Source organism: Ahaetulla prasina, chromosome 2, assembly GCF_028640845.1.
Source record: "Ahaetulla prasina isolate Xishuangbanna chromosome 2, ASM2864084v1, whole genome shotgun sequence".
In the NCBI taxonomy this organism is placed as follows: domain Eukaryota; kingdom Metazoa; phylum Chordata; class Lepidosauria; order Squamata; family Colubridae; genus Ahaetulla; species Ahaetulla prasina.
This window is the reverse complement of record NC_080540.1, coordinates 61,445,495-61,471,801: the sequence shown is the minus strand read 5'-3', so window position 1 is coordinate 61,471,801 and position 26,307 is coordinate 61,445,495. Positions and strand designations below refer to the sequence as shown.

Genomic DNA, 26,307 nt, shown 5'->3' with positions numbered 1-26,307 from the left:
TATCACATGGGAAGTAGGAATACTGTCATGCCAATATGGAACATTGACGTTGTGATTGTTTTCCCGTTTTCAGGGAGAAAGAGGCATTATAGGACCTGAAGGTCCACCTGGACTTAGAGGAGAAGCTGGGGACAAAGGAGAACGTGTGAGTACTCAAGGTTATGACGAGATATCATAATACTAACATAATACTATTATAATACATAATATTGTTACATTGCAGCCTGATAAAATGATCAATGTAACCCTGAGTTAAGGTGGTCAGCCAATTAATTTTTAAAATAAATAAATAAAGTTGATTTCCCCCTCCCCCGCTGAACAATAAACTGAAATTACTTCGATTTTTGTCAAGGCTTGTTTTCACTTTTAGATATAGCCTGATATTACCTTATAGGACTATCTGCCTTGGAGACCAAAAGTGAGGACCAGGTTAAGATGACTGTGAAAGTTGCTGTTGGCTTCATTATTCGAATAGGATGATGGTTCTTCTTTGATAGAAGTGGAGAATATATTTCTTCTTTCCAAATATGGCCCTTCAGATTCTCACCATTTCGTCAGATTTTTCACCAGACTTATTTCAATTCACTTATGAATACCACCACCATCCCAAATGTTCTTTCTGATTCAATTTCTTTTCATTACAGAACATTTTCTAGATCTTCTCAATATTTATGAAGCTGATCTTAAATAGGATACCTTATTCATAATGATGGATATAAATATACATATATGAATATATGACATCCTTTTAAGTGTTTCTGTTCCTTTTTTTCCCCCTACTTTTTATTCAGGGACCTCCTGGTCTTAGTGTCCCTGGCCCACCTGGCCCAAAAGGAGAACAAGGAGAAAATGTGAGTCCTAAATTCATGCCAACGATACATCTTTAAAGTTCTGTTATTCTCCCTTTTTTCATTCAGAAAGGGAAGGGATCCCTGTAAAATAGACCACTAGACTCCCTAGTTGCATTTCAGTTTAATGAGCTGACATCAATGCAATGGTTTGGCTCCTAGCTCCATCAGGTCTAATAAAAGAAGGCTCAAGTATCACTTCTCTTTATACAAATAGTAGATATAGACCTAAACTATCTAGGCAATAAAGCTCTGCTTGTTTTTCACGGACTATTTCTTAGTCCTTGTGCAATAACTTTCCTTATGCAGTTTTCCTGACTTAATCGTTTGAACCATGATAATTATCAGTTTTCTTTTTTCTTTCAGGGACTCACAGGATTGCCTGGCAAAATTGGCCCAAAGGTGATTATTGTGCATTGGAGGAAGGGAGGAAAAGGACATTGATTTGGGCTCTGGGCTAGATGGGTGGATCTTACATGGGTATGGTAATGATACATAATCAGTCTTGGGTAGTTGGACAATTTGGGAGTGTTCTTCAAGTTGTTGTTAACGGAAAGGCACAGTTTGTAGCAGCAGCCAGCAACATTACATTCAGCTATAGGTCTGGTTGAATGCATTGGGTTACCTTCATCTTAGACCTGTGACGGCAAACCTTTTCGGCACTGAGTGCCAAAAAGGTCGCGTGGAAATGTTGCGCATGCATGCATGCACTCGTTGGGGCCGTGCTCCGGAAAAGCTAAACTTACAGCTTCTATCATGCATGTGCGCCCAACGATCAGCTGGCTGGCATGCATGCGCAGGCCGGTTTTCAACACTGCCGTGCACACAAAGGGAACGTGCTTCATAAAAACCAAACTTCTGGGTTCTGGCACGCAGGCGCACCTGACAATCAGCTGGCTGGTGTGCGTGCGCACACCGTTTTTTGGCACTACCGCACGTGCAAAGGACAGTTGATCGTCGGGCATGCGCATCAGAAACCCAGAAGACAAACAGGCAAGGCTGTGTATGCTGGGCGACATGGCTTCGCGTGCCACTTTGGGCATGCATACCATAGGTTCACCATCATGGGCTAAGACTTTTGATAGACTATGGGAAGGTGTTTCGGTGGGGCTGTTACTATTAGATAGTAATTAGATGGCAATCAAAGTGGGAGTAATTAGATATTAATCAAAGTGGGAGTAGAAAGTTTCTCAGTTTATTTAGTCATTAGACTTAGTTTGCTTCAGGATTTTGCTGTATTTAGTTTATTTCCCTCAACCCCCTCCTTGGGATGATTCGCTTCCTTAGGGCGATCCAGGAGATCCAGGGGAGAGAGGAGAGGCAGGAAGATCAGGTCCTGCAGGACCAACTGGCCCACGAGGAAAAGAGGTAAGAAACAACTCTTACCTTTTCTTGGATTTGGTATCTAGGTAATATCTAAATATTCATTTATAAACTCGTACTGTCCTCTGTATTTTTTAACTGTTACATCAGTAGTACTGTAGCTATAAACAGTCTTCAGTTAGAATGGCGATCCAATGGATTTCATCATAAATCTTACTGACTGATTGAGAGTACCTCAGTCATGTCTAATAGCAGAACTGGTAAAGCTGCAAGGACACGACTTCCATAGAAAGCTTTAAAAGAGTGCCATCACAATATTAGCATACCATCTTTGATCATCACATCACTAGCGATCTCAAAACTGGATTAATTTTTTCTCAGGTCACCAGAAGATATACTCTTCCAGTCTAACTTGTTTAGCAGAACTTACTTCCTGGAAGTTCAGGTTCATTTTCATAGGCATACATGAAGCTGGACGGTCCTTTACAGGAAGTCCTTGACTTACGATCACAATTGAGCCCAAAATTGCTGTCGTTAAATGAGACCGTTGCTAAGTGAGTTTTTCTCCATTTCACGATCTTTCTTGCCACAGTTGTTAAGTGGATCACTGCCGTTGTTAAGTTAGTAACATTGGTAAGTGAATTTTGCTTCCCCGTTGACTTTGCATGTCAGAAGGTTGCAAAAGGTGGCACTGCAGCCATCATAACTATGAGTCAGTTGCCAAGCAGCTGAATTTTGATCACATAATCATGGGAATGCTGCAATGGTTGTTATGTGTGAAAAATGGTCATAAGTCACTTTTTTCAGCGCCGTTGTAACTTTTTTACGGCCACTAAATGAACTGTTGTAAGTTGAAGACTACTTGTATGAGGAATGCTGCAGCTGCATTCTGCAGGCTACATCCTGCACGAAAAAGTTTGCATGAAATAATTTCCATCCGATGGACCTGCAGAACGAGATGCCAAAGGTGAATTTTTAGCAAGTATAATTTTTTTATAAAAAAAATTTTTTTAAACAAACAAACATAAAAACATCTTCCATCCAAATACACAGTGTGTCGGTGGGTTTGGTTACAAATCTCTTGTGCAATTTCACCAAATACATCTGATTGATTTATCTAATCTTACATTTTATCAATCTAATATACATCCAAACATTTTAATCAATTAATCCTTTAGTTAACTGTGACATTTCATTCTCTCATTTCCTAAATTAATATTATACATCAACCATTCGCAAGTATTTTTCTTTTGACGTGTTAACCTGTTAGATTGCAAGGCTAGGACACTAAGTATATTCAAACTCAGAGTGTATGATAGAAGCAATAATAGGATGTAATCTTTCTGTTGTGGATTTTAGGGTGAAAGAGGTGACAAAGGAGAGGAAGGAATCTCTGTAAGTAATTGTCTCAACTTATTTATTATCCATTCTGATGCTACTTTTCATTTTATTTTATTTTATTTACTGCATTTTCTTTTTTTCATAGGGTGAGCCAGGACTATCTGGGAAACCTGGCGAGAAAGGTCCACGGGTAAGTACTACAGAAGCACAACCCAAGAGTTTCTGTTAAAAATGAGAAAAGGAAGTATAAGCAGTGTTGTAGATTCACAGAGGTTGGATTGCATTGCTTCAGCGTAGGGGGCTGCCTTTGGAGGCCATTTGGAAATGATATTTTTGAACTGATTATGTATCTGACTTTATGAGTTCAAATATCAAATGTAATATTTTATGTATTAAACTGCCAGGCATCTTTTCAGTTTGGCAGTAAAGTAAATGACTTTTTATTGTTGTTGTCTGAGCCTGAGCCAGAAACTAAAGAATGCTTTCCTCCTCTAAAGTTTTTGTCTGCATTTAGCTTGAAAGGGTGGTTTGTATCAGAAGTGTGCAAGACTTGTTTGCATCAGCAGTATGGATTGACATTGCTCACAGGGGCTAAACCTGTAGACCAGTGATAGCTAATCTTTTTGCCATCGTGTGCCAGGAGGGGAGGCGGGGGAGGGTGTCGCACGCTTGTCCACACCCATAATTCTATGCGCCCTGCCCCCACATGCGACTCCTCCTCCTGGCACGGGATGGCCAGGTAAGCCCCTTTTTCTCTCACACCTGATTCCAAGCCTTTCTAGGAGTCTGGGGAGAGTGAAAATGGCCTTCCACACACCACTGAAGCCCCTCCGGAGGCCAGAAACAGCCCATTGGCCAACTTCCGGTGGGACCAGAAGGCCTGTTTTTTTTCCTGTCCCCAGTCTCCAGAGCCTCTCTAGGAGTCTGGGAGAGTGAAAATGGCCTTCCACACACCACTGAAGCCCCTCCGGAGGCCAGAAACAGCCCATTGGCCAACTTCCGGTGGGACCAGAAGGCCTGTTTTTTTTCCTGTCCCCAGTCTCCAGAGCCTCTCTAGGAGTCTGGGGAGGGCGAAAACGGCCTTCCCCACCCCCCGGAGGCCCAAAACGGCCCGTTTGCCAACTTCCGGTGGGACTGAGCTTGCGTGCCCACTGATATGGCTATGCATGCCACCTGTGGCACGCGTGCTGTAGGTTCGCCATCATGGCTGTAGACTGTCAGGTGCAAAGTATCAGGGCCATATCTTAAGTTGCAGTTTGAAACAAATTTATTGCTCAAGCCTATACACATGAATTTAGTCAACTCAAAGTCAATACTAAATTGGCACTACATAAGAGTTAATAGAATTTGGAGTGTGTGTGTGTAAACTTGGATTGTATGTGGCAATGTAATGATGCCAGACTGATTACTCTCTTAATTCCACCACATAGCTCTACTTCTTCTTCTCCTACATAGACTGAAAGTTTATTATAATCTGCTAGTCCCATAATCTTGTATGGAGTTGGAGCATTTTCTAGCATTATTTTTTCAAGTCCCACCCTTGAGTAGCCAATTCCAAGAAAAGGTGTCTCTATGTATGAAATTATCTGATTCTATAGATTCTTTGTTTCTATTTTTATTTCACAGGGTCCGCCGGGTGTCAGAGGCCTTCCTGGTGAGAAGGGGGACCAGGGAGACCCAGGTGAAGATGGGAGAAACGTAAGAGCTCATTCCCATTTTCAAGTGTCATTGCAGAATTTGATTGCTGAACATTGTCCAGTTTACATAAAATGTTCTTTTCTTTTACAGGGCATCCCTGGACCATCAGGATCAAAGGGTGATCGAGGGAGTCCCGTAAGTCACCATGCCACTTACAAGGAACCTTTTTCTTACTCAAGTTTGGTCTTCCCAGTCTAAATCTACCATTTAGTCTCCAGGTTGCTATATATTGAAACTGACCACAAATATAGAACCAGCCTATTCTTGAGGGTAGCGTCTGTTTTCCTCTTAACCAGGTTGCAAGGACTGAAGCTACAAGTTGGGAGCAAGTGATTCCTAGGCAGGAAAGGACAGTTTGATAATAATGATATTTAGACAGGTATAAAGAATAGACCTCTGCAAATTAAGAAGATGCTTCGCTCAAAAGCACAAAGCCCCTCTGCATCCATCCTTGAAAATATGAAGTACGAGGGCAAGAATTCATTTCTGTTGGACAAGGCATAAGTAAAGCTTTGTGGACCACAAAGCATATCTCTCAGATGCCCACCCCCTGCTGAGAAACCCCAGGCTCCAAGTACCCATCCAGAGTGCAGGAGGAAGAGAGGAAAACACGTGGTCACACACACCTACTTCTTCTCTACCATTATAGAAAAAAGCAATTTCTCTGCAGATATCTAACAGTCATCCAGATTTTTGAAACTCAGGTATGATATATGCTTATTCTAGTTCACACAAAATTTGGAGGAAAACAAAAGGTAGTGTGTGACCAGCAATACTGGCCTAGGTTCCAAGAGCCGTGGTGGCGCAGTGGTTAGAGTGCAGTACTGCAGGCTACTTCTGCTGACTGCTGGCTGCCAGCAATTTGGCAGTTCGAATCTCACCAGCCTCAAGGTTGACGCAACCTTCCATCCTTCTGAGGTGGGTAAAATAAGGATCCAGATAGGCTGACTCTATAAACTGCTTAGAGCAGTGGTAGTCAACCTGGTCCCTACCGCCCACTAGTGGGCATTCCAGCTTTCATGGTGGGCGGTAGGGGTTTTGTCCGATACTGAAGCATTTTCCTTTTTTTTAATTTAATTGACTTTTTAAAAAAATTTCATGGCATTATTTAAATTCCCCGTGACAATTTAAATTTCTGAAAATATACTATTTGTATCACCCGCGCATAAGTTTCGTTCACGTTACATAAGTGAAACTAAATGGCGCTATAGTGCGACCGCAAACAAAAGAGCCTCGTCCCAGAATAGCTCGCACATCTCCCCCCACACCACCCAGCTGTAACAGACAAGCAGAGCTGGTAGTCAGCGCCCCCCTCAAACCCAATCCACGATACGCGAGAGGCATGCACAGACGACAATATACAGCGTATTACTCTGGAACCGTCAGGCGGTTAGAAAATTTTACTACTAACAGAGATACAAAAGTGGGCAGTAGGTATAAAAAGGTTGACTATCCCTGGCTTAGAGAGTAAAAAGCACTGTGAAGCGGTATATAAGTGTAAGTGCTATTGCTATTGCTATTGCTATTGCTATTCCAAGGACTCTGTAGCACCTACTTCTGTGAGGCGACAACTGACTCAGAAGACACAGAGGAGGAAGTAGTGGTAGATAATAGCAGTGTTTTTCCTCTCCATCCATGCTTCTCTTTTTCTGTGCCTTCTCTTGGGTTTCTGTACTTGGTTTACTCTGTCTGAATTGCAAATACCTGGGCAATCACTACAGATTGCAGAAAAGAGATACTTGAGGAATGCCTTCAGTGATTTGTGGACAACAAATAAGAACTAGCTATCAAATCTATCTTTCAATCTATTAAATGTGTATAATGTCATCCATAAGAAAAAAACAAACATATTACAAGCACTATAAAATTGCCTTTTCTTATTTTAATCATTGCTGTTTTCTTGTCCTGTTTTCTCTGCAGGGTGAGCCAGGTCCTCCAGGCCAAACTGTGAGTGCCATATTTTTGTTTCCAGCATGTTATTTTAAACCTTGATTCTGCATATGCCTGATGTACTATTTCATTTCTGGTCTACAGGTTGGTGTGGGACCTGGAGAAGGAGGGCAAAAAGGCGACAAGGTAATCCTGCTATAAAGTCCCAACGTGGATTGTATTTCATCTTGTTTTACCACTTGTTAAGTAAGCAATTCCTACAATAGTGAATTTACTTTTACAATTCTCCTGACCAAGCGCTCTGTCAGAGTTTGTTGCAGCACACACAATCAGACACAATTAAATAATTCTGCAGGATTCAACTACATAAGAAACTTCTTTATATACAATACCATACAACAGAATTCAGCATACAAAATCAGGAACACAGAAGCTATATTCAAAGAAGCAAGTCATTACAGAGTAGATACAGAGGCTAATATATTGTACAGAGCCACACATTACAGAGGCCAAAACAACCCTTATATACAGTTCAGCAAGTCTAAGCCACGCCCAGACTCCAAACTGTCTCTTATGGCCCCATACAAACAAATATTAAGTTTCAGTTTCCAAACAGTCCCCATCACTCTGCTAAACAAATAATTCCCTCAACACTGTCAAATATTTACTAAATCTGCACTACTAATAATCTTCTCATCATTCCCATCACCCATCTCCTTCCACTATGACTGTAATTTTGTTGCTTGTATCCTTACGATTTATACTGATATTGTTTCCTGATTGCTTAATTGTTCCCTATGACTATCATTAAGTGTTGTGAGTGTTGTACCTTGATGAAGGTATCTTTTCTTTTATGTACACTGAGAGCACATGCACCAAGACAAATTCCTTGTGTATCCAATCACACTTGGCCAATAAAAAAATTCTATTCTATTGGTTGACCTGTTACCATGTCTATCTAAACAATCCCCATTGGCTGATCTATTCCAGTCTATGAATATTCCTATTCTGACACGCTGATCCCATTATCCTATTTCAAAACTGACTATAATAGCATTAGCAGAAGCACAGTCTTATACACAGCTGTTTTTGCTTCTTTCAATACACTTTCATTCCACACAACAGCCTACAAATTCCCCCACTATCTTCCTATCAGTTTTGTACATCTTACAGTGTCTTCATCCACTGGCTTTTCTTGAATAAACATTCTAAGAGGGAATAGAGATGTGTTCAGTTTCTCATTGTCCATGTATAGCTTGCAATTAGTCATGGTATTTTCCTTGCCAAAAACAATATTGGTCTTTAGTGACATTAATTCTCAGATCCACGCCCCTTACTTTGATTTGTAAATAGATTATATAGGATTTGTTTTCTTTTCATGTCTTGTTTGTCATTTTGTTTGTAACTTTGATGACTTAGGTAGAGCCTGGACTTGTTTTGTTACAATTTTTCTTTTTCACTATTATGTCTTCTGTTTTGGGGTAGCTTGATTTAAATGTTATGATGCTTAGAGTGTCATGATTGTTTAATTATGTACAGGGGTCAGTAAAATAGTCAAAATTGGCCAGCAAAGTAAAATAAAACAGGATATGAAGAAAATGAAGAGAACAGAATAGAATGAAACATGGAGCAACTAGATCGGCTCATTGGTACTATTTTTCCTGCTCCACTTGTTACTACATCTAAAGGACCTATTATTTGCTTAAAATTATCTAGGTTCACTACAGAACAGTCTTTTCTCTGTACATAATTAAGTGCACATTTACATCTCCAACATCAGACTTATAATGTTGCCACAAGCATTTCTCCGGTGTGGGAAAGTAGGAGCGTGTGGAAGCCTTCGGCCTAGTATGGCTTCCAAAGCTGACACCTCATACATTTATCGATAAATATATATTAAACAATTAAGGCATCATGGTCTTAATCTGGGCTCAATATTGATCGATTTGCTAAGCATTCTATTTATTCTCATACTTGGGAATATGTTTCCTTTCTATAATATACCATTCTTAATCACTTCCAATAAACAAACCTTGTATGCTTTTACATTTCTCAGTGATTTGCAACAGAGCAAAAATATGGTCAGCACTGTCAACAAAAGCTGCACTGCACTTTTGAAATGTTGTTCCTTGTCACTTCATACATTTTAGATCAGAATTCTACCCTATGCCTTCCCAGACAGCACATTTGATCAATTAATTCCCAGTATTCACTCTGCTACTTTTCTTTTGTATAAGGGAAGAAAAATGGCATTCTTTCAATCATCAGGCAAGGATCCAGACTTCATATATATATTAAACAAATCAAACAGCTACTCCAGAAGCAAAAAAATCCATATTTTAATCTTTCTCCAATTATATCATCATTTTTCAATATTCCCATGGCATTTATTACTTATTTTGCATCTTATCTATCTCAAATATGAATGTTTATAGCATCTCAGTTCCTTTCTTCTGGGTATAGCTATCATTCTTATGCAAATCTCTCTAATATCCTTCCCACATTATTCTACTTCAATTTTATCCTAAATCACTTTAGGATAAGGGGCTGCAGTGGCTCAGTTGCTAAGACGCTGAGCTTGTCGATTGAAAGGTTGGCAGTTTAGTGGTTCGAATCCCCAGTGCTGTGTAACGGGGTGAGCTCCCATTACTTGTCCCAGCTTCTGCCAACCTAGCAGTTCGAAAGCACATAAAAAATGCAAGTAGAAAAATAGGGACTACCTTTGGTGGGAAGGTAACAGTGTTCCGTGCGCCTTTGGCATTTAGTCATGCCGACCACATGACCACGGAGACTTCTTCGGACAGCGCTGGCTCTTCGGCTTTGAAACGGATATGAGCACCGCCCCCTAGAATCAGGAACAACTAGCACATATGTCCGAGGCAGGGTGAAATGTAAAATTTGTAACTACCGGTTCTGTGGGTGTGGCTTGGTGGTGGTGGGTGACTGGGTGGGTGTGGCAACTTTTTTTTTTAACTTTTAAAAGCATTTTTTCTACAACCTCTTCCGCCGAAGAAAAAATGTGTTTAAAAGGCTCCTCTGACGATCCCAGCTGAGTTGCCTGATTGTCAGATGCTTTTCTTTTCTTTTAAAAGCATTTTTTTTGCCTTTAAAAGAAAAAAAAGCCTCTGATGATCAGGCAACTCAGCTGGGATCACCAGAGGAGCCTTTTAAAAGCATTTTTTTTACAACCTCTTCAGCCAAAGAGGTTGTAGAAAATAATCCTTTTAAAGGGTTCTGGCGATCCCAGCTGAGTTGCCTGATCGCTAGAACCTTTCAAAAGCAGGTTTTTTTGCAGCCACTTCGTCCATCACGCAGCTCAGCTGGGCATAGGAGGGGGGGGCAGGGATTCTCCGAACGACCCGCCACCATCACTACAGATCAGGCGATCCGGTCCGAACCGGGAGCATTTCACCCCTGGTCCGAGGGGAATTTACCTTTACTTTAGGATAAATTAAAACCTCATTACAATTTTTGAAACTTCATAATTGCTCATCTTTGCCCATATATAAAAAAATACATTTCCAACAAAATTTTCATGCATTTTAATTATTTTTAATGTTAACCTTTCCTTGTCATTTTGATTATATTCTTTGCAAAAATATACATATTTTTATTTATTCATTTATTATTTTAAGTTCAAGTTCATCATCTCCATAGCAATGCTAGGCAGCTTGTAAATGAAAGAATTAAAAGACAATAAAATGTATCAAGAAGGGGAAAAAGTCATTTTATCATAATTTCTGGCAGTAATCATTTTCTCACGTGTATCCTTTCTCATCCATAACCCTGTCACCTCCTTTTTCTACCAAGCATCGGTTGTTCCATTAATACAAGTCCATGTACATCTGTATGGCTCTGTAATATTAATTCTCTGTATTCTGTTTCAAGCAGCTTCCAGATCTTCTTTTGCTTCATTCGCTACCAATACATACTGTATGTGAAATTAAATTATTTTCCTAGAGGAAACCTCCTTCCAATCATTCTACATTCATTCATTTCTTTCTTTCTTTCTTTTCTTTCTTTACCCATTTTTCCACTTTTTACATACCAAAAGATGGCCAACCCCACATTCAAAAATTCTCATCACCATTCCCTTCACTGATTCTCCTGGTCTTCCATCATAAAGAATGAGATCAGTCATGCTTTTAAATTTATAGTCATCCATTTGCCATTAATAGAGTTGATAACATATTTGAAAGCAACCTTTTTCTAAGCTACAGTAGTCCCTGGTTCCTTTTACTTTTCTGTACTCTTTCATCTAATGCTTATCCATGCATTTGTGTCACCCATAGAATACGGTATACAGAATAGAATAGAATTTTTATTGGCCAAGTGTGTTTGGGCACACAAGGAATTTGTCTTGGTGCATATGTTCTCAATGTACATAAAAGAAAAGATACCTTCTCATATTTATTCAGAACTCTGCATAATTTTTTCCAAAATTAATCCAAAGTTCTTTCCATACACACTGTGTAACTGCTATCAACCATAGATTCTTACTTTCGTGCATATCCATACTAATCTACATGACGCCATTTCTCAAATTATTTTTAATTGTTTTGTTTGTTTTTGCTTCCCTATATGTAGTGATCAATTCCACAAGCTCAGATAACTTCCATTCAGTTTTATTACACGATTCCTCTTAACTTCACAACATAATTAGGTATTTTTGCAGCCCATTCAGTAGTTTGCAGAATTCTTACAGAAAAGACAAAACACATCAGTTTCCCCCTGAATACCAGTAACGAGCTGTATTGTATATGTATATTGTTGTGTGTAAGGTAAAGGTAAAGGTTCCCCTCGCGCATATGTGCTAGTTGTTCCCAACTCTAGGAGGTGGTGCTCATCTCTGTTTCAAAGCCAAAGAGCCAGCGCTGTCCGAAGATGTCTCCATGGTCATATGACCGGCATGACTAAACGCCATAGGTGCACAGAATGCTGTTACCTTCCCACCAAAGGTGGTCCCTATTTTTCTACTTGCATTTTTTATGTGCTTTCAAACTGCTAGGTTGGCAGAAGCTGGGACAAGTAAAGGGAGCTCACCCCGTTACGCGACACTAGGGATTCGAACCGCTGAATTGCCGACCTTTCGATCGACAAGCTCAGCATCTTAGCCACTGAGCCACTGCATCCCTATATTTATTTTTTATATATAATACACACACACACACACACACACACACACACACACACACACACACTGATTGTGTGTGTATGGTTGCATAATTCATTCCTAACGTTTTCAAGTACTCTTTTGCTCTTTCTCTCTGATTTGATTATGAAATGGGTTGCAGCTATCCGATCCCTACCTTTACAGTAAATGGGAGGGAAATACCCCAGTATGGAGTGATCTTTCCAGCATATCCTGTATACTATTCTGAGAAAATATTACTCATTTTCTCAATCTGACATATTTATGTATTCCTATAATAACTCACTTTGTATACCAGTTTTCTGAATCTAAACAGTTTGAGCATTTTAAAATAATATTTTAATTCTTTCTCTGCACTCCTGCTTAATTTGCAATATTTGTTAGGTATTTGTCTTCACCTGCTGAAGGAATTTAATAAAATTTGCCCATTTGTGTAAAAATGCATTTAATGTCGTATCTAGTTTGGGCCTCAGAGAAACTGGGATTCTTTGGATACCTGAGAATTAGTTTCTGTGCTTGAGTTTATAAAAAAGTAAAAGTACTTGTGTGCTAGTTGTCTTTTTCCATTTTAGGGGGAGCCAGGAAACCCTGGGGAGGATGGCATGAAAGGAACAAAAGGAGAAGTTGGTTTACCTGGCCTGCCAGGAGAACGGGTAGGTTCCAGTTGCCACACTGCATTTTTAAAGAAGGAAATCTGGTGCCTGCTTCAGCTGTTCTAATCATGCAGTTAAACATGGAGGGAAGGAATTGGCACTTTTAATCCTTCCCCCTTTCTAGCATCACTCCAGGATTTGAGATGGAGGTAAGCTTTTGAAACAGATAATCTTCTCTGGTGTTAAAAGAATTTCTTGTAATTGAAAATAATCATAATCAGGCTACAAACTCAAATAGACAGAGCAAGCCCTCTGCTTCTGAAATTCACAGAGAAGAATTCACTAATTAGGAAAAGTGGATATGCTGGTAACTGTCAATACACTCTTAATACAGTGAGAGAATGAAATATGAAGAGCACAAGATGAAATTGCAGCTTCACCAAGTCCCTTGTAGTATAAACAGTAGTAAAGGGAGATGGGAAGAGGTTTTGGGAAGGCTTGTAAGACTACAATCCAGGAAACTAGTATCAACCATCCCTTTCCCATAAGAGAATTGCAGAGACATCTTTATCTCCTCTCTTCCAGGGAATTGAAGGTCCCAGAGGGGTCCCTGGAGTTCGTGTAAGTCTTTTTTTTCCTTTTTCATATGCTTCAGAAGGAAATGTAATGCTGTTGCTTCCTCTGGAATTATTGAATGACAGAGGGCCCAGTCTGCATAATCATTTTTTAATTGGACGGTCTGTCAACTGTCTCATTTTGCAGGGTGACCCTGGAGATCGAGGCCCAGCAGGAGAGAAGGTAAGAGTTCTGCTTTTATCATTCATTAGACGATATTATGAAAGAAAAGACACTGACACAACCCCTAATAGTTTACCAAATATTTTTGTAAAGCTACAAGATCTTATATTTCATACAGAATTTAGAGAGAACCTTAGTGGGTTTTTTTCTTAAAAAACAACAACAACTAAGTAGCTTCCATTATTGCAGATAAAAGTGGATTATGTAAAAATTATTGAATGGTCAATGTCCATGGTCTCATGAGCAGTAATTTAATTAATTCCCACAGTTCCTACTTGTTGCCATGGTTGTTTTCTTGTTCACTTATTCATTTAAATTTTTCTTCAGGGTGATCGAGGTCCTCCAGGCCTGGATGGTCGGAATGGCTTGGATGGAAAACCTGGACAAATAGGCCCTTTAGGCCAAAGAGTAAGTCTGATACTTGATATCAGGACTACAGCTCTTAGATTTAACAGCTGTAAAGCCACAATGGTGCTGCATTACTCCTAGCAAAGTCAGCTGTTTATGGGAAGCTGCTGCTAAATCCAAAGGAATATTTTGAACATGTTGTACTGATACCAATGCTCACAATAAGGGAGTCACATTGAGTTTCATCTAGTTTGCAGAAAAGAAGGACTGGGGTGACATGATAGCAGTGTTCCAATATCTCAGGGGCTGCTACAAAGAAGAGGGAGTCAAGCTATTCTCCAAAGCTCCTGAGGATAGGACAAGATGCAATGAATGGAAACTAATCAAGGAGAGAAGCAACTTAGAACTAAGGAGAAATTTCCTGACAATTAGAACAATTAATCAGTGGAACAACTTGCCTGCAGAAGTTGTAAATGCTCCAACACTGAAAGTTTTTAAGAAGATGTTGGATAACCATTTGTCTGAAATGGTGTAGGGTTTCCTGCCTAAGCAGGGGGTTGGACTAGAAGACCTCCAAGGTCCCTTCCAACTCTGCTATTCTGTTCTGTTCTGTTCTCTTGTTAGTTCCACAATATAAAAGTTAATTCTCATACTGGAGCATATTAATTGATTTTATATATGCAAATTTTATTTTCATGGCATTATTTATTAAGCAGAACAATATAAAGAAATGATGTTTTTGGTGTGAGGAAGCTTGGATACTACTGTACAAATGTTATGTAAATTTTATGGGATCATCACTATAGCCATTTGTCACTATTTGTCACCTTAAAAAAAAGGAAGTTTAATAACCTCATTTAGGAGATTGAAACTGGGTTCATATATCACACTGGACCACAATGTGAGGTGCGTTGGGTTGGACTGGTGAGGTGAGGTGAGGTGCACAAATTTAGCAAATATATTTAAACAAATATCTTGGGGAACTGCAGGTAAAAGACAATGACATGAGCACAAGGTACAGTTCAATGCCTGACTTCTGAGTGCATCCTTGCTTTATTTTCTTAGGGTGATCCAGGAAAGCAGGGTGACCCTGGTCGAGATGTAAGTATAAAAAAAACCACTGACCGCTGACAAGCCTAAATAAGATAAGCGGTTATTTTCCTCTTGTTTAATTGATTTCTGGGTAATCTTCATAGAGCTTAATTAGCATTCTTTCTCATATTGGGGAGCTTTCTCATATTCTATTCTGCATATCCACAACAGTCTGTTTTCGTTTTGTTTTTTTTTTTAAAAAAAACAGGGCTTGCCAGGTCTTCGTGGAGAGCAAGGTCCTCCTGGAGCAATTGGCCCACCGGGATCTCCAGGACTGCCTGTAAGTTAAATGGTTAAAAGATTGATGTGCATCCACTGCCTATATGCAACATATGGGGCTGAAAGCCAATATGCATATTTTTCAATAGTAGTGTTCATTAAGTGGGCAATCATGTCTGTGCTAATCACCACAGCTGGTCTCTGCTAGTGGATAAATTGCACAGATCTAGTGAATCAACAGTTGACTACAAATAGATAGGGCGGTATATAAATTTAAACAATAAAATAAATAAATAAATAATAAATAAATGAAGGCATATTGACTTCTCAGTTGACTAACTCACAACTGTATATACCAGAAGTACTGTATACCTCAGCCATAAAATATAGAGAGAATGTTCTTGTACTTTCCTTGCTATCTAGGCCCATATAGAAACTTAAGATTTATATTAGTTCAGTTTTCCATTTCTGCTTTTTAAATTTAAAAAATATTTAGGTTGACAACTGGAGCAAAATTAGTTAATAGAGAGTGATCTTGGGCTAAAGTGATTGGTAATTAAATTCTATTCAATGCTGGATTTGTGTGGTGATCTTGGCAATTGAATTCCCATTACCAATTTAGGCTTACAATTTAAAAGAATGCAACACACACACACACACACACAAAGAAAATGTGGATTGTTGTTGTTAGTTGCGAAGTCGTGTCTGACCCATCGCAACCCCATGGACAACGTTCCTCCAGGCCTTCCTGTCCTCTACTATCCTCTGGAGTCCATTTAAACTCATGCCTACTGCTTCAGTGACTCCATCCAGCCACCTCGTTCTCTGTCGTCCCCTTCTTCTTTTGCCCTCAATCTTTCCCAGCATTAGGCTCTTCTCCAGTGTGTCCTTCTTTCTCATTAGGTGGCCAAAGTATTTGAGTTTCATCTTCAGGATCTGGCCTAGAGGTTGATCTCCTCTAGGACTGACTTGCTTATTCGTCTTGCAGTCCAAGGGACTCGCAGGAGTCTTCTCCAGCACCAGCACCAGAGTTCAAAGGCCTCGATTCTTTGGCACTGGAGAAGGAAATGGCAACCCACTCCAGTATCTTTGCCATGAAAACCCCATGGACAGTACAAAAAGGAAAAAAGATATGATGCTGGAAGATGAGCCCCTTAGGTCGGAAGGTGTCCAATATGCTACTGGGGAAGAGCGAAGGGCTAGTACTAGTAGCACCAGAAAGAATGAAGTGACTGGGCCAAAGCCGAAAGGACCTCAGCTGTGGATGTATCTGGTGGTGAAAGGAAAATCCGGTGGTGAAAGGAAAATGTGGGATAAGGAAGGAGAAAAATAAAAACTCCACACCAATTATTAATACTATATAGATTTTATAATATCCGTGGGTGATTAGCCACATGGAAATTTATACTTGTCTTGTCTTTGAGAATTCAACAAATTCATAGAGAAGGAGAAGTCCAAAATGGCTGCATTGTCAACCAGACCAGTGAAATAATTCTGTTTTCTATCCCACTCTTTGTTGTGGTCCCTGCTGTGGAACAGCTGCTGGATGAGAGTTCTGAGGAAACACAAAATCTGATGAAGCTGTCTTACTAACAAGAATCTAACTGAATTTTTCTTCACTTGAGTTTACTTCCCTAACCATTGGTTGCAACAAAGTCATATATTTTGTATGGATTCATCCATCCTGTGTGTTCCTTGCTCCTTGTGCAATTCTATGGGCTGGTTGCAGTCAAGCTGGTGAAATCTCTCTTAGCTGGCTGATCTCCTACATTTCTTTTCCAGGGCAAATCTGGTGAAGATGGCAAACCTGGGCTGAATGGAAAGAATGTGAGTGTGGGACCTGATCCCTCTGCTAGAAGTGGGGCTTCAGATCTGACAGGCAAGGCCTGTATTGGGGTGGGAATAAAGGGAATTATTAAAATGTGCTGTTTTCTTTCGTTCTTCTAATAGTAAGGAGTATCATAGCCTATGCTTCTAAATTAATCTGGAATACAAATGTGAACAAGATGTTTACTTTCCAGGGAGAAGATGGGATCCCAGGAGAAGATGGGAGAAAGGTAATTTCCTCTTGCACACTTCCAGCATTTCAGCTAAACATCTATCTCTTAACTAGAAATTAGAACCACATTCCTTAAGAAGGGTCCCTGTTTCTCCCCCTATTTCAGTAACAGTTTTGAGCTATGTATAAACTTAGAAAACGCCATCAGAGGCACCAGCTATATTCCTTGTTTTTCTGAGAGCTACATACCAGTCCAAGTAAGCCTTTCCCAGGGAAAACTGCTTTTAATTCCACCTCACCCCAAAAAGAAAGTAGGAATATTCTTTAGAGATGCCAGTCTCAATTTCATTCCCTGTCTCACTCCATTTTCTTTCCAACATTGAGCCAGCATTTTACACTTGGCATATTCTGTCTTTGTTGCCCTTTCTTAAAAATAAATAAATATTTTTGTAAGTTTTGAGCAGGCCAAGGAATTTGCTTAATTTGCCTGTCTAGAAACATAGGAGAATGATTCTTTTGCGAGCCAAGAACCAGCAAATCTAAGAGAGACCTAATTTTGCTCTCTGTCATTGCTTAAATTGAATAGCAGATCATTGTTGATGATTTCTTCATTTCGTAAATGGTCATTAGAAGATAAAAGTCATTAGGAGGTGTTTTGTTAGGCAATGAAACATTAGAGGAATTTGCTCAGCACACATCTACGGTAGGCCATTTTGGTCCTCAACAGTATCCAGAAAGTAGTCCATTTTACGGATTTCCATCTCAGTAGAGGAGGATAAAAGAAAAGTCCTCTCAACACATTCCTTTTAGGACCTAGTTCTGCTATAGCAGGGGTGTCAAACTCAAAGCCCATGACCCAGATGCGTCACACACTGGACATCCCCAACCCTGATTTAGTGAAGGAGAAAAAAGTCATGTTATGTCATGTGATGATGTAACGTTGCGAGTTTGACACCTGTGCCCTATAGGGTTAGGTGACTCTCCTTGGATGGCGGTAAAATTCAAAGTGATGGATGTTAGGATCCAAGAAAACTTTGCTGTTTATCTATAAGAAAACTCCAGGATCCATACAAATACCATTCTGATTTTTTTTTAATGTGTTTAGGGGGAGAAAGGTGAATCTGGAACACCTGGCAAAGAAGTAAGTACTTTTCTATAATAATGAGTTTTCTTCACAAGTTTGTTTTTACTTTTATTCTGTTGTTGTTTTTTAAAGTAAAGGCACTACCAGGATTATCTGCCTGGAAAAATAAGTAATCAGAGCATTCCAGATTACAGTGATCCTGCCAAATATGAAAATAAATAAATTGTTTCAAAATAAAACATATGGAAGTTTGTGTGCACAGAAAATGCTATGCATGCAAAGAACCGTGCTAGATTGTGATATAATTCAGAATAGCCCCGTGTAAATTGTAAACAAGGAAAGATTTATCTTCACACTTTCAATTCTCACAGCTTACCCCTTCCCAAGCTGTGAGAATTGATACATGGGTCAACTTTCCTGGTCTTCAAATTGTTCTACCTTTATGCAAACATTTTAGCAAAAGAAAATTAGATTTAAGGTACTACAGGGCTTTATAAAGTCATAAGTATGTAGGCTACCAAGAAAAGGAAAAGGATAGTATTTAGAAACATGGGGGGAGTGAGGGAGATTGCTAGCAAGTTACTAGAGCCCAGAAGTTCTCTGCAGAGAATTTACAACAAAGTCCTTGATGTCTCCTGTTAAAAGGCACTTCAGAAAACAAGGTTGGATAAGATCCTTGGCTCAGATTCTGCAAAGCTGTTGCCAGTTTTAAAAAGGTTGCAGGAAAGCTCCCTACACACAAAATTTAACTATATTTGTCTTTTTTTTTTTTTGACAGGGTCCTGAGGGTGTTAAAGGAGAGAGAGGAGCCAATGGGCCTCCAGGGCCTCCAGGACCATCAGGTGTTCCAGGCGTGCCTGGGCAAGTTGGTCCACCAGGCCAGGTAATTTCCTCCTCTCACAGAATCTACAATAGGAAATGATAAATTACAATAGGATATGAACATTAAGCCTCAGCCGAAACCAGCATGAAGATGGATAAAGGCTGAAATTAATTATGGGGAGCATGTGTGTGCATGTATATGCAAAAAGAAAACAAAAACACGGAACTAAAATTGAAAAGCCAATGAGAGAAGCTGAAACAACAGAAAGAAAGGGAAAAAAAACTTTGGAGCAGGATAATTTGCATGTACATGCACACATATATAAATAAAGAAAAACATGCATAAACCTTTTAAATATGCATTTAAACATTTATGTTCAAAATCATATTTATATAGTTAAGGACAATGTATTAAAATATAATCAATAATTGATATATTGAATAAACTTATCTTTCATTTAGAACTTTTCAAACCTTTTTAATTGCTGAATTAGTTTTTTTAAGCAGAGGAATTTTTTACACTATCAATATCACTAATCTGCTAAAAGAAGTTACCTTTGAAGTGTTCTGCAAGCTTATCACATAAGAACAGGAAATTGATGAATGTTTATATTGTATCAATATTTATTTATTTATTTATTTAGAAAAAGTGGCAATAAGCCAACAAGCTGGATTTGGGAACAAAGATCATTTGATCTTTGATCAAAGTTCTCCCCAATATTTTCAAAAACTTTCAATCAGACTTATTAATTGGACATTGCCAGTGAAGATGGTAATGAATATAATATCTTTTACAGTCAGCAATATAATTTATCAAGTTTGCAGCTAATATGATACCATATTACTTACGGGACCGCCTTCTGTCACCTCATGCCTCCCACCGACCCGTACGCTCGCACAGAGAGGGCCTTCTCAGGGTGCCGTCCGCCAGACAATGCCGGCTGGCGGCCCCCAGAGGAAGATCCTTCTCTGTGGGGGCCCCCACTCTTTGGAACGAACTCCCCCCTGGTTTACGCCAAATACCTGACCTTCGGACTTTTCGCCGCGAACTGAAAACATATCTGTTTGTTCGTGCGGGGCTTTCTTAAATTGTTTAGTTCTGACTTTTAAATTTCTCTTTGGTTTTAATTGGGGTTTTTTAGTTTCTTAACTATTTTAAATTCGGCCATATTGTATAATAAGTTTTTTAACTGTATTTTAACTGTATATTGTTTTGCTTTTTATTTTGGCTGTACACCGCCCTGAGTCCTTCGGGAGAAGGGCGGTTTATAAATCTAATAAATAATAATAATAATAATAATAATAATAATAATAATAATAATAATAATAATAATAATAATAATAATAATAATAATAATATAATAAATAGATTATAATCCCATCCCTTCTCTTCATAATCAGTTCCTGTTGACTTGGTATAAAAATAAATCTATACAAAAAAAAATATCATTATGGGAGTCAGTCAAAATCTTAGATCATCTTTTTCAAGAGAGCCATTTGTAATTAATAAAATAATTTTGTGAGAATTGATAGTAAATAAATATGCATTGCATTAATCAGAATTTACATTTCTAGAAATCAGTTTGAAAGAATAATTGGTGAATTTTGCTTTGGCTTTGCCAAAGAATTTATCTGAAATGCTCATAAAGATTGTTTATTCTAAGTGTTCTGGTATTGCTCATGTGGTTTGTTATTATTTTGAGTTTTCTATCCTGTCTTAGTGGCTGTTTAGGGAACATGTTGGTTGGTGTCAATAGAGTCCAGTAAATGTCTCTTTCTAGTTCTCTAACAGTACATTTTGCTATTTTCAGAGCTTGCCCGGCCTTCCTGGAATATCTGGCAACAAGGTAAGCAAAAATCTATTACACATCGTATCACATGAGTAGAATTGTAAAAAAAAAAAAAACCCAAATCAGATGGCACTGCAGCTTCACTTCTGTCTCAATGGCAGCAGAATTCCCTGTATGACTGCAGAATTTTTTAAAAATGTAGTTTCAAGCCCACACATGAAGGGTATTGTTATTGTTTTGGGAACAACACAATACATACATACACACACACACACACACACACACATATATATATATACACACACACATACACACAATATATATACTTTCTATGGCTTTTTTCATCCCAGAATCTGTGAAACAGAAACAGATGGTATGTGAAGGAAGCATATTATATGTAGGCTATGTCAGCTTTCCACTTATAGTAATGAATTATGTTATCCTATCTTTCACAATCTACCTGATATTGGAATCTGGGACATAAATAATTTTGCATCTTGATCAGGCATCCAAAATATTTTTCCTCTAGAGCAGGATGTTTCATTCCACTTCATTTTAATGGTAAATTAAAAAAAAATACAAAAAAACATTACCTCACCAAGGTAATATCCTAGTTAACCATTAGTTAAAATTAGGAAAGTAATTTTTTCCCCAGTTCTGTAAAATTATCTTCTTTGTCATGCTTCATGTTATTTAGAAGATAAGAATTTCCATGTTTTGGAAATATTAGTCAACATCATATTGAGATCTTTTAATGTAATAGTTCTTCCCAAAATTGCATTGATGTATATAATAATTTGAAAATGAACAAGATTATAATTGGACAAGACCAGAGGCATTCTTCTTTGGCATCATGATATAACTTCAGAATCTGAGAGACAAAACCATTTGCAATAAGTCTAACCATTGAATGAAGAATAGTAATCCAGCAAACAAATGATGATGGTAACCCATATCTTCATAGAATGCACCTCATAAATTCAGTATGGACCATATCAAAATCTGTTTAACATTCATCAAAATTAAAACAATTTACTTCAATTATTTTGTGGCAATACTTACAATAGAAATTACAAAAAAATATTGACATATTATGCTTATTATTTATTTCAATTCATAAGACTGTTCATCTTTATCTCAGTAAATAAGAGATAAAAACATAAAACAATAATATCACCATAAATACAAATTAGCAGCCAGGTCAAAAAATATTTAGACATCCATGCAAGCATCTTGTAGATTGGACCACATTTCCAACCCCAATATGTAGATATTTTTTATAAACCTAGATTGAATTATAGATGGTATTACCATATATACTTTCAGATAAACTGAGAATTTTAGATCCCAAAATAACCCCCAAATTGGATTAAGCTTATTCATAAATATACATAAAGAGGAATACTTTTTAAAAGCACCCGTATACACTCATGGATAAGCCAAACCAAAATATTATGTAAAGCATGCTACCGTGAGTAAGCCAATTGTGAAAATTTAAAATGGAATCTGTTCTTGAAAAAATTATTTATTGATGCAAAATATTAAAACAAATGAAGTTTTTCAGAATATAGTGACAAAAACACTTGAAGGTTGGCTTTTCCATGGGTGGAGCATTTTTCATGGTATTTTGGTTAAAAATTTGAAGGTTGGCTTATGCATGTATGGACTCATTAGTCCATACTCAAGTACAATATATGGTACTTTCTGTGGCTTCCTGGAAAACCTGAATATTTTAGCATCCACATTAAGCAGAGATATTGATCTACAGCTTGCACATCTTGGGAGGTTAATATCTTCTAGAGCAGAACTGAATTTCTTTGTAATGCTCTGCCCAGTGACTTCTCATCCTTTTTCTGTTTCAGGGAGACAGAGGAGAACCTGGATCCAAAGGCGATCAGGTGGGCATTTCTTCCCAGGAATTTAATAATTCAAAATCAATTATTTCTAGAACTTTGAAACTCATTATGAAGGCTTTCATGACACAAAATTTGGTCTAATAGGAATCCCATTTTATTGAATATGAATATGACTTTTCACTAAGCCCATCTCTTCTTTCTTTTAGTTATTTAACAATGAGATCTTCAGTGAGGTTTCATAGACCCTAAAGCACAGCAGAATCAGGTAGTATTGTGTGGCACAACTATTAGCAGATAAACGGCCACTGATATGGATCATCTGCAGTTTATTCCAGGTGTACCATGCATTTGGAAAGCTCCCCAAGTTATTGTGCAACATAGCAATCCATATATTAGTAACTCATATAGTATGCCAGAGACCTCTGCATTTGTGCTTTTCAGTGGCTGATTTCTGGTCTGTTTTATCACTATGATGAAAAAGACCCTGGAAGACAATGATTCTGGAATGTGACTCAATGATTAATTTGGAAATTGCTATAACAGTCATAGCATACTGAAATTTTCTGTAAGAAATTAGTCAAATGATTTACTTCACCCCTGCCATTAATAAAAAGGAGTGACAGGATACTGTGCAAGATTTCCTAAAACACTCTGGATGGTGTCCTTGCCTCTTGGAGGCAAGAAATCTTGGATTAGAAATCTCTGTTTCTAATCCATAGAAACATCTGCCTGTCTTCTGTCTTTTAACTCTGATTGGATTCTGCTTCCGAAGTGTATATTGTATGGCAAAATCCAGATGTACACCTTGTCATTTGGACTACTTTCATTCTATTTTTTTAATTTTAATTTTCTTTCAGGGGAGAAATGGTGAACCTGGGCCACGAGGCGAACCTGGGACATCATCAGTGAGTGAGCAAAAGTATTATTTCATCATTTCATCTTGAAAGCCTAGGAAGGAGAATTTACCCCTGTAAAAGTTTATCAGTCAATCAATTTTATTACAGCCATAGACCAGCTTTCTCTGTGAAAGTTTTAACTGAGAAGAGTGAACAATTTTATATGACACGGAAATTACTGAATAAAATGTTGGAGTAACAGAGCTGCGAAAGTTTACTAATTAGGAGTTTTCTTTCTCAAGAAGCAGTTCACATACTGTACATGGGCATGACATTAAGTGATCTGTTAAATTTGGAATGAGTACAAGGAAGGATCCTAGTCTACATAAGGCAACTGTCGTCTTATTTCATTATGTTTGATGTTTATTTCCAATGGTCTATTTTCATTTTATTTTATTTTTTTTCTCATGGTTCCCCATTTCTGTTTGTTTAGAATGTTGAACGTGCCCTAGAAGCATATGGTATTAAGGTAGGAATTCAGTTTACATCCTCCATATTATCTCTGTCCTGTACATACACTGTCCCTCCCAAAGAACTCCTAGCTAGCTCTGTAAGTGAACATCTAGAAAGAGATAAGTGTTTCCAGCCTCAGGTCATATATGTATATATTAAACTATCTTCTCTGAAACTATCTGAGTCATTAGATGGACACTGGAGGATCTGTTTGATGTCTCATTACAGATAGACATAAGGATGGTGGATCGAAGAAAGCAAACCTTTTAGCATTAACTTCTAAATTGTGGAACATTCTGCCTCAGGAAATAGTTTCAATTATTTATTTTTTGGTGCTTATATGACCCCATGAACAAGTTGTTTTAGAATTCTGATAACCAAAGTAATGTAACTTAAAGGTAAAGGTTCCCCTCAAACATATGTGCTAGTCGTTCCTGACTCTAGGGGGCGGTGCTCATCTCCATTTCAAAGTGAAGAGCCAACACTGTCCAAAGACGTCTCTGGTCATGTGGCCAGCATGACTAGACGCCAGAGGCGCACGAAACACTGTTACTTTCCCACCAAAGGTGGTCCCTATTTTTCTACTTGCATCTTGTACGTGCTTTCGAACTGCTAGGTTGGCAGAAGCTGGGACAAGTAACGGGAGCTCACTCCATTATGCAGCGCTAGCTATTCGAAACACTGAACTGCTGACCTTTCGATCGACAAGCTCAGCATCTTAGCCACTGAGCCACTGTGTCCCTCTCAAAGTAACTTATATTATTATTATTATTATTTATTAAATTTTTATACCACCCTTCTCCCGAAGGACTCAGGGCGGTGTACAGCCAAAATAAAACACAATATATGCAATTTAAAACAACATTTAAAAAGAGCAAATTTTAAAGGCTGATTATTAAAATTTAGATTTAAAAATTTAAAAATATTAAGAATACCCAATTAAAATTCATCACTAATTATGCCAGTCCCGCTTTAATGAATAAATATGTTTCGAGCTCACGATGGAAGGTCCGAAGATCAGGCACTTGACGCAGGCCAGGGGGAAGTTCGTTCCAGAGCGTCACTGCCCCCACAGAGAAGGCCCTACTCCTGGGGGCCGCCAGCCAACACTGTTTGGCGGACGGCACCCTGAGGAGACCTTCTCTGTGAGAGCGTACGGGTCGGTGGGAGGCAAAGGGTAACAGCAGGCGGTCTCGTAAGTACCCGGGTCCTAAGCCATGGAGCGCTTTAAAGATAGTTACCAAAATCTTGAAGCGCACCCGAAAGACAGCTATACAGTTTAAAGTAAAGCATGGGAGTCTTGTTTATGCCTGAGCCAAATTCCCTCAGTACCATAATGAAGTCGAATTAGGTTGTAGCCATTATTCTCTCTCATTTTTAAATATGTGCCAGGAATATTAGTTTATAAACGTTTGCATTTTAGACTGTGTTCAGTGATTCTTCTTTGCTTCCTCATAGATTTCCCTGCTCCGAGAGATCACTGGTGCTTATGACGGCAGCTCAGATCAGCTACTGCCTGTCCCTGACCGCCGGAGAGGACAGAAGGGTGAGAGAGGAGATCCAGGAGACAGAGGGCCACCAGGGAAGGAGGTAAGGTTGAGTTCTTCATACATAAGTATTAAGTGTATATTTTGTTGTTCTTTTTAGTCTAGTTGGGGAAAGTTCTTCACACATATACAAACAAAACTCTAAACTCAGTATACATAATATTTTCCTGAATATTGTGTCCTAAACCCAAATACCATGGTGATGATGTAGACAAATAGATTCAACATCGATTAATGCTTATGTGTTAGTATTCCTATAGTATTATTTAGAAAAAGTTCACTGAAAGTGGGGCAGAGACCCCAGGCAACCAATTCACTACTTTCCTAAATGTCTAAATTCTGTGATAAAAGGCCAGTTTCGAATTGAGGCTCTCAGATGTGAATTAATATTAGCCAATATTATTAATAATTAATAATAGTTTTTAAAAGTTTGCCCTGACTCTCAAGTTCATTTAGAGGAGAGCAGAGGATGGGAAAAGGGTCATACAAGAATAAAGGACATTCTGTGTGTGTGGGGGTGGGGGGAGCTGTCAACGCATGGGCCTGATGGACACTTGC

General features: G+C 38.5%; 1 protein-coding gene across 4 annotated transcripts in view; it reads left to right on the top strand.

Moving 5' to 3' along the window:
- COL7A1 (collagen type VII alpha 1 chain) overlaps nucleotides 1-26,307 on the top strand; it is a 144,026-nt gene that overhangs the window by 70,679 nt on the left and 47,040 nt on the right. For all 4 annotated transcript variants that reach the window (XM_058167156.1, XM_058167158.1, XM_058167157.1 and 1 more), the window contains exons 51-75: nucleotides 74-145; nucleotides 792-851; nucleotides 1,215-1,250; nucleotides 2,136-2,216; nucleotides 3,531-3,566; nucleotides 3,658-3,702; nucleotides 5,139-5,210; nucleotides 5,301-5,345; nucleotides 7,131-7,157; nucleotides 7,245-7,286; nucleotides 12,825-12,905; nucleotides 13,431-13,466; nucleotides 13,608-13,643; nucleotides 13,971-14,051; nucleotides 15,057-15,092; nucleotides 15,292-15,363; nucleotides 17,085-17,129; nucleotides 17,324-17,359; nucleotides 18,407-18,442; nucleotides 19,164-19,268; nucleotides 21,019-21,054; nucleotides 22,860-22,895; nucleotides 23,711-23,758; nucleotides 24,183-24,218; nucleotides 25,661-25,792. In XM_058167156.1, the coding sequence (XP_058023139.1) occupies nucleotides 74-145; nucleotides 792-851; nucleotides 1,215-1,250; nucleotides 2,136-2,216; nucleotides 3,531-3,566; nucleotides 3,658-3,702; nucleotides 5,139-5,210; nucleotides 5,301-5,345; nucleotides 7,131-7,157; nucleotides 7,245-7,286; nucleotides 12,825-12,905; nucleotides 13,431-13,466; nucleotides 13,608-13,643; nucleotides 13,971-14,051; nucleotides 15,057-15,092; nucleotides 15,292-15,363; nucleotides 17,085-17,129; nucleotides 17,324-17,359; nucleotides 18,407-18,442; nucleotides 19,164-19,268; nucleotides 21,019-21,054; nucleotides 22,860-22,895; nucleotides 23,711-23,758; nucleotides 24,183-24,218; nucleotides 25,661-25,792 (1,368 nt within the window). The remainder of the gene's footprint in view (nucleotides 1-73; nucleotides 146-791; nucleotides 852-1,214; nucleotides 1,251-2,135; nucleotides 2,217-3,530; nucleotides 3,567-3,657; nucleotides 3,703-5,138; nucleotides 5,211-5,300; nucleotides 5,346-7,130; nucleotides 7,158-7,244; nucleotides 7,287-12,824; nucleotides 12,906-13,430; nucleotides 13,467-13,607; nucleotides 13,644-13,970; nucleotides 14,052-15,056; nucleotides 15,093-15,291; nucleotides 15,364-17,084; nucleotides 17,130-17,323; nucleotides 17,360-18,406; nucleotides 18,443-19,163; nucleotides 19,269-21,018; nucleotides 21,055-22,859; nucleotides 22,896-23,710; nucleotides 23,759-24,182; nucleotides 24,219-25,660; nucleotides 25,793-26,307) is intronic.